The following is a 7,855-nucleotide window of genomic DNA, read 5'->3' as shown; positions in this document are numbered from 1 at the left end:
TGGCTACAATGTAATCTGCTATTATCTTTCCGCATCCGATGCCTGTCCGTGTCTGTGTGCCTGTGTGTCTGTGCCACTTTCCGGCGGCGCCTTCCCGCGGCTGTCCGCATCTCCTAGCCAGCGGAAACCAAGCTGACTAGGCCAGCTTTGCTAGGATGGCAGGGCGTTTGTGTGTGATCACCCCCTGGCAGTTGACCGGAAACGCATTCCCGGGACTGTTCCCGTTGTCTTGTTTCTTCCTTTCCTTTCTTTTTGGGCAGATGCAGCTGCAGCCTTGTCGTGTATGTATGTACTTACTTACCTATGCAGTAAGAGACACAGGGAGTACAGGACCCCCGGTCCAGCCACTTTCGGGGAAAGGTCTTACATTGATAGGTCTGGGTGGGCATGTACAGCCATGTACATCTACATGGCCTACCTTCGTCAGGTCATGGTCCAAACAGACACAGGAACGAGAGATCTGGCAGCTTGTCAATCTCTGCAGGCCTGCAGCCAACCGATCAAAACGAGCAGCCACTCACTTTGCTTGCGAGGTGTGTGGGGGGTTTCTTGTCTTGATTGGGATTTGACCACATCTACCTGAGGGAGGCTTCCGGTGACGCAAGAGAAGAAGAAAACGCCGCTTCTCGTGTATCTTGATCTATCGAATCAATGGCGTTGTGCCGCGCTTGCTGCTGCGCAACGTCCTACAGATAGTTCGGGTTTGTGTGCTATATAAGGATTCACTTATAGGTGCCCGGTAAGTAGGTGTAGGAGGGGGACTTTGTTCCCTTGCGCGACCTTCGGGTTGACGATGTAGCTCAATGCTTTCCGGTACACACCACTGTAACGCCCGACAGGAAGATTGGCATATTAGCTGAGAGTTTGTGTCTTGCGTGTGGTTCAACAGTTGAGGCAATGTCCATGTACTACATGTTCGACGCCATTGGATGGCGACGCCAGATGATGTTGAAGTTGTGCACTTACGAGATCTAAGATTAGCAAATGTTGGTGGTGTCCTGGTAGGACCAAAACAGTAGGGACTTGTCCTTGATATGTCCCAACTCTGGTTTTAGTAGGAAAGAACGTCATGTTTGTCACCTTTCAGGAGATATTTTTCCTATATGAGAGGAAGAGCCAATGCTATCTGGTTGCTCCAGAGTATCTCCGGCGACTGAACCCTTATAATGCTTGCAGTCATCTTGTGTGAGGTGGGATTCCGAGTCCTACTCATCTCCCCTAGGGTAGTGGCTTACGTGTGAAAGACTCCCTTCTTTAAACCTGCGACATGGGATTGCATTGAGTATAGCCGTATTGCGCCTGAAAGGTCATGCCATGCTTTTCACGTGAGTTATAATGACGACAGTATGTAACGGGCACGCATGGAGAATATGCGAAGACGACCTTTCGCAGTCCTGCTCCAAACTTCTCCTTAATTGGAAATTGTCATTCAGTAGACTTGAGAAATGCTTTTAATAATCGCATATAGGAAGACGGTAGATGAGAATAGCCTCATTTTCTTCGTCGCTCGAGGACCTATTGGACCAGTTTGCCAGCCAGATCAACGGGCAATAGTTCGCATCTGTAACCTAAAGGGATATATTCAAGTCCCTTTAACTATGGCTTCTTTATGACTTAAAGGGTAGACAGAACTTGGATTATCGACGTCCCTTTTCCACCCGCATAGCAATGTGTTCTCTAACCGGCCATAAGCCAACAGGGGACAGTGTATCAATGAAGAGGTATGGCCCGAAGTCTTGTCCCGAGGTCTCGGTACTATCTCCAGCATCATCAACGCCGCTACCCAGCTAGCCATCGCCTAAGTTGCAGGTGAAAGGAGGGTGATCCCGTACTTGTCATCCGTCGTTCGCCGTTCACCTTTTTGCCTCCGTTCACGCCACCACTGCTGTGCTTGGGCTGCTGCACGATACTGGTATGTTGAACTCCAATCCTGTAGCTATATAGTTCCTGTTTGAAGTCTAATGTCTGACTAACGTCCCGAGCCCCTGAATATGTAGTGTATTGCCCTGGTTTTCAAGCAGTATCAAACCTCCTGCTTCTCGAATATATATATATCTACCTACATTAGCTGTTCCTAAGTCCAAGACTCTTCTTTTTAAGTTGTTTAACTAGGATATTCTCATCAAGATGGCAAGCGACTTCCCTAGAGGGCACTTACAGAGCTCTAAACTGATTAATGGCTCTTAGCTTAGGAGATATCCCACTTCTGGACGCATACTCTACACCAGCGAGTCTGAAAGTCTTTATATGACCCAGCCGTTGAGGCTATGCCCAACAGCCACTGGATCTAAAGGCTTGGAAACCAAATTTTTCTTGTATAGGATATTCGTAGAAGGAGTAATGAGATATATACGTATCAGTTCAGGTAAACCGAGCGAAAGATTTCCTCCATGTAATTGGGCCTGGGGAACTAGAGGCTATACGTCTCTATCCACCTTTTTTATCGTGATGTCCAACATTGGAACGTTAGATCCAAATCTATGTCATCTCGGCCAGTTGTTCAATGGTTCGAGATCTAGCTAGCTGACCAACTTCAGAACAACAGTATTGTATGGTCGGCTAAATACATTGAACTGTTACCAAAGAATCTCGCTTCTTCGCAAGTTTCGAATACATCTATTTCTACATGTGTCTTTCGATCTGGGCCCAGAGGTCCCCTCTAATCGAGCGAGAGAGAAACACACTGATACATCCCGTTACCACCAGAAGATATTCAGGTGTTCCATGACCAGTTGAGGGAGGGTAAAGTCACTCTCCTCCACTTAGTCCCAGCCAGATATCCCTACGGCTGCCGGGGATTGAGCTGCCGCATGATCTCGTCGAGTTGCATCTGCATCCTCATCTGAGCCTCTCTGACCGCCTCGGTGTCGACGCGAGGCTGGCCGCTGGGAGACGCGACAGTGCGGACACCCCCGGCAGACGACGGCTCCGTTGCGTATGTTCTCATAGCGTGACTGCCATCAGACACAGACGCGGCGGGAACAGAGCCAGAAAACCTATGCGAGGGTTTCTCGTGGTATTCTCTGGACATGATCAAGCGAACACCCACATTTCATTAGCCTTGCTACATTTTCTTTCCTATTCTCAAGTGCTTGTCTTGCCCGTGCCAGAGCTATAACGTGAAAGGCGGGAAGAGAAGAAATGGCGATCAAGAGAAGTGACTCACCCATCTTGCATCGGACGATTGCTCGACATGGTGGCGATGAGAAGAACTTCGATAAAGATGTATTTTCTGGTATTCGAAGAGCATGGTACGGAGGGACTTGGGAATTGTTATTGTTCACCTTCATCCTGGCGGCACCCAGGACAGCATTATATAGCTGGGCTGGGGACGCGAAGCGACGCCCGTCTACGCCCATGGCCATGATCAAACAGCTTACCGAGCGATTCGTCATATTACTCGTGCATGTCATGTCGTTGCCATCTTGTTTGATCGAGAGATAGATAGAATAGATTGATGAACAGGTAGTACAACGACCGTCGGGCGTATTCTGGTGGTTATCCCCGGCTCAAACTCGACACAAATCCACCAGACCCTGGCCAGTCCTCTTCAGAAGGGTGCTATCTCGCGCGACTATAGATAGTGATCATTGGGCGGGAGACCACGGTCAAGCTATCAGGGGGGCACGTAGGTAGGTGACATAACGCACAAGAGGGGCGCCCGCGGAAGCGTTCCCGGACCCATCTTGAAATAAACTTCATGCATGGTTAACGGGTGACAAGGTCGGCTCGGCAGGGCTTTTCCTCTTTCTTCACTGGGGGAAAGATTAAATGGAGCAACAAGAAGAGGGAAAACGTGGAGTGGCTTACCGGATCACTTCCCCGCGAGCCATGAGCCAGGTCACCGGGTCCCTATCAGGCCCCTTTCAGCAGCCGGCTTGCCATTCCAGAAAAGACATTCGCTTGTGGCTGGCGTGGTACGTCCGACCTGTCAGGTGTAAATAGGGAAAGGGGAGCGTTGCTGTTCCGGGTCGCGATATGTATGGATGAATAGCTCGTTGGCGGCACGCCGATTGGGCGTTCTTCTTCATCGGGCCATATTTGCGAAGACGGCAGCACCGCGGCACGATCCTATAGGTCGGCTAACCCATGATATAGAATGTAACCGGGGAAGGGGGAAGGGATGTTCGCCGGAAAGAGTGCCGGCCCCTATCGGTGTCCCTTCTCACTCTTGACCGACTTTGCTTGTGCATGCAAAAACGCAGATGCATTTGCGATCGAAGGCTGCGTACGGTAGGTAGTTTGGCGGGAGAAGGGGGTGGGAAGACGTCGACGGAAAGCCAAAGAAGAAGCCGGGGAAGGCCAGCACAACAAAGATGGCGGGCGCGCATTGGGTAGGTGTTCTTGGGGTCAGGAAAGCCTATAGTCGAACCAATCGGAATCCCCAAGGCAAACAACAGGCGAGGCAACCAGGAGAGGATTCTTGTGTAACGCGAGCGGTACCGCGGCAAGAAAGTAGCACCGACCTACCATACCCATTAGGTATTTCCTGGTGCCTGCCGCGAGCTTTCTGCTGCTGGTAGAGCTATAGTATAGCGGTTCGTTTCTATAAATGGATATGTAACGTGCTCAGGGCAAAACAAATAAAAATATAAGCTGTTGGTGCCAACCATCCTTCGGGTTCTGCTTTCCGCTAAGGTGACATCGGTGTTTACCTCCCAGTCATCGTTCTGACTAGGGAGTATATCCGGTCTCTGCGATAGGCTGCGGTGATCACGGGGGAAGACTACCTGCATACCCGCACGCACAGGCGTTTTGAGTACCGTATTAATCATCACTGGCATTTGTCGGAAAGAGGCGGTGCTCGAATATGCTCTCTGCCATGATAACAAATCAGCCACCTACTCGAATAGAGACAAAGAGGTAGAGGGAGGGGGAGAGGGAGAGAAGCCAGTGACGGAACAGCGCCAGTGTGATCCGGACTCACCGCCCAATATACATGACATAGCCGACCATGCTGTACGTTGTTGGCCTTTGGGGCCTGCGGCCTCCCTCCAACGGCGGAGACGAAAGGGGCTCTTCGCATGCATGTATCAACATAACGTCATATCGATGACCACCACTATGAGTAACACTGCGAAGAGAAATTAGGATAGTCATTTAAATGTCGTATATTGTTACAGATTTTCGCTCCAAAGACAAAGGACCCCCTTTACAGGGTGTGGGAACAACAGCATCGTACACAGGGTGCGGCCTCGAACCGGGGTTTAGACGATATGCCTAGCTTAGAAAGATGCATCTTGCAGAATTCCGTTAGGCAATCTGACAGCGCTGTTCTGGCCTTGGGTATAATCTCAGCCTCCTCCTTCTTCTCCTCCTCCGCCGCCGTCACTGCTCTTCTTTGGTTTGATGACCAAGAGAATGATCATGCCGACGATGATTAATATCAGCAGCAGCATAATCTTGCGCTTCGTCGTTTTCTTTTGGTATCCAGACGCGATGACAAGCTCCTTCTCCGCGCCCTTCACGTCTGTTGCCATGCGTTCCACGTTGTAGTCGATGCGATCCAACATGGTTCCTTGGTCGATGACCATATTCTGGAGGTCCCTGAAGAGATCGGACAGCTCTATGATGCCCTGCGCAATGTCCTCTATCTCCCGCTCTCTTTGCAGAATTACCGCATCGTTGCTGTGGAGTTGCTTCTGTTGCAATGTGCTCTGCAATGCCGACTGTGAATATGTCCGGTCTGCATCTGATTCTAGCAGAGATGGGTCTGCGGCATAATTGGATCCAGAGGGAGTCGAAGCTCGATTAGTAGGCAATGTGCTGTCGAGGCCTGACATACCACGCAGTTCTGCATGAGAAGTTAGTAAACGGTCGCCATAAATAATTCGTAGACCTTACTCTTGAGGTATGCGCTCTGTCTTTTCCTGAAGCCCGCGCTCGCCTCCTGCACCCGCGTAGCAAGGCTAATCTGGATATTCTTGGCCATGATCTCCTCGGCCTGGGTCATGTTGCCCTCGCGCACCATCTGCTCGACTCGTTGTATGCAGTGGTGGCAGTCGTGGAAGCCCTTGGTGATGTTCTGCGTCAGCCTCTCGATCTCGTCCTCCTCGGCCCTCTTGGCGTCCTCGTCGTTGAAGCCGGGCAGGACGTGCTTCTGGTGCAGGCGCTCGAGGGTCTGCGACTTGCGCGCAATATCAGCCAGGTGGTCCGTCACCTCGTCCGAGATGTCGGCCCAGCGCGGCGGGAGCAGGTCCATCTCGATGACGGCATCGCCGTCGTCGTAGTCGGCGCCCGCCAGGAGCCCCCTGCTGGTCCTCGGACGCCGACGATGATGCAGCCGCCGCCGCATTGCCGCTGGGGCCGAAGTCGGAAAAGCCGGCGACGCTGGGGCCGGAGTATCGGGTCTTCTTCGCCGGGTGGTGCGCATAGGACTGGCGATAGGAGATGTAACTGTTTTCACAGCAGTGTCAGTAGAAGGGCGATCGCAATGCGATTGGCAAGGCATCCCGAAGCGCAGGGCAAAGGCAGAGACAGGGATCTGGAGGGAGGCTCGGGCGCGGGTTGATCGTACAGATTGGTGCGGTCTCGCCACATGGCGGACGCCTTTACGGGAGAGATGCCCCCGTCAGTTTGTTGGGACTACGAGGCTCTAGAGGTCCAGGTCGATGGTCGCAGAAGGGCTGGACTGGATCAGAAAAAGAAGGACCGAACGAGGCGAGGCAGCCGGTGTGGTTGTTTGGTAATTGGTGATAATGGTCAATGGGAAACAGCGTGGTAGTGTACAGTTGTCAGCCTCTCTGAAGTTTGATTCCGCCTCGAGCTGGGCTGGCTGACGTAGCCGCAGGCGGCCGCGAAAGGGAGAGCTGCGCTGTGCTGCCGGCACTGCAGCCAGAACTGCAGCGTGGTATCGACTAAGTGGCAGGGCCCTTGTTGAGTTAGAGAGCCTAGAGCACCTACGGCCTAACCTAATAATATCTGGACTGGACCCATTCCCCATCTCAGATCCCTTCTGCCTTCTGCCTATGTCTACCAACACCAACTGACGTGTTTGTGAAATCATGGGTTTCATAAGCGAATAAGTAATGCAATTGCTGGCCTCCTGCCTCTCCCTTTTGCCAGGTGCCAGGCTTGCATGCACCAGGTTGATTGGATGCATGCGAACTATTGATTACTTGAGAGGGGACTTGGCGCCCTCGAGTTTCAGCCCAGTGAGATACGCTGGCGACTGGATACTGGTACGCGTCCATGCCTACATAGGCATTACCTTGACACAATGCACAGACCATGCCTGACGAACAGCGTGCATCAACTGTCGTTTCCAACTGACTGACTGCTGGCTCGGGCTCCTCCTGGCGGACGAAGCAGATAGATCAGATGCATTGAGCAATGTCCAGTAGCACCAGAATTGCCGCAAGAAAGCATCGTTAACCGGCGGGGCAGAAGGCAACAAACGAGGCAACTAGTATTTGGTATACGTGTGTGTTGTGGTTGCTTGTGATTTGTTTGAGCCGCCAGGCAACCATGAATTATCGAGCTCGAGAGCAAATGGCTCGTACCAAAGCACTGCACAACTGGTGAGGGGGTACATACGTAACAGATAGCCTCCATAGTTGAGGCAAATCAGGCTGGCCCGAAACAAAAGACCGGCATGATTCCATGTCAAGTCATCGAAAGAGAGAGCGAGACCCTGAGAGAGAGCAAGGCAAGCAAATCCCCCCCCCCTCGCCCACCCCTCCCCACACAACACAACATTAGTGAAAGTGGGCTGGAACGGATTGTGCAAGCCAGCCAGCCAGCCAGCCAGCCAGCAGCAAGCTTCCTCCCCTTTCTACAAAGCGAGCAATTTGTATTCATTTGCTCCTTGGCTCCTCCCCCCTAATCACTGATTGAAAAGGCGGGTTTGTTGGTC

At 51.9% G+C, this 7,855-nt stretch overlaps 2 protein-coding genes across 2 annotated transcripts; both read right to left on the bottom strand.

The window, feature by feature from the left end:
• Nucleotides 1–2,782: 2,782 nt before the first annotated feature.
• On the bottom strand, nucleotides 2,783–3,195 carry PG998_008335 (uncharacterized protein; the record flags this gene model as incomplete). Its single annotated transcript, XM_066875151.1, has 2 exons — nucleotides 2,783–2,996; nucleotides 3,167–3,195. The coding sequence occupies 2 exons, from the start codon at nucleotides 3,193–3,195 to the stop codon at nucleotides 2,783–2,785; spliced, it is 243 nt and encodes an 80-aa protein (XP_066731096.1).
• Nucleotides 3,196–5,294: 2,099 nt separating this feature from the next.
• On the bottom strand, nucleotides 5,295–6,540 carry PG998_008334 (syntaxin 16; the record flags this gene model as incomplete). Its single annotated transcript, XM_066875150.1, is given in 4 exon segments — nucleotides 5,295–5,794; nucleotides 5,845–6,251; nucleotides 6,268–6,396; nucleotides 6,518–6,540. The coding sequence occupies 4 exon segments, from the start codon at nucleotides 6,538–6,540 to the stop codon at nucleotides 5,295–5,297; spliced, it is 1,059 nt and encodes a 352-aa protein (XP_066731095.1).
• Between the last annotated feature and the right edge of the window lie 1,315 nt (nucleotides 6,541–7,855).

This window comes from Apiospora kogelbergensis (genome assembly GCF_038363985.1).
Source record: "Apiospora kogelbergensis strain CBS 113332 chromosome Unknown utg000005l_segment0_segment0, whole genome shotgun sequence".
Taxonomy (NCBI): domain Eukaryota; kingdom Fungi; phylum Ascomycota; class Sordariomycetes; order Amphisphaeriales; family Apiosporaceae; genus Apiospora; species Apiospora kogelbergensis.
The sequence above is the reverse complement of the archived record's forward strand: the minus strand, read 5'-3'. Positions and strand labels throughout refer to the sequence as shown.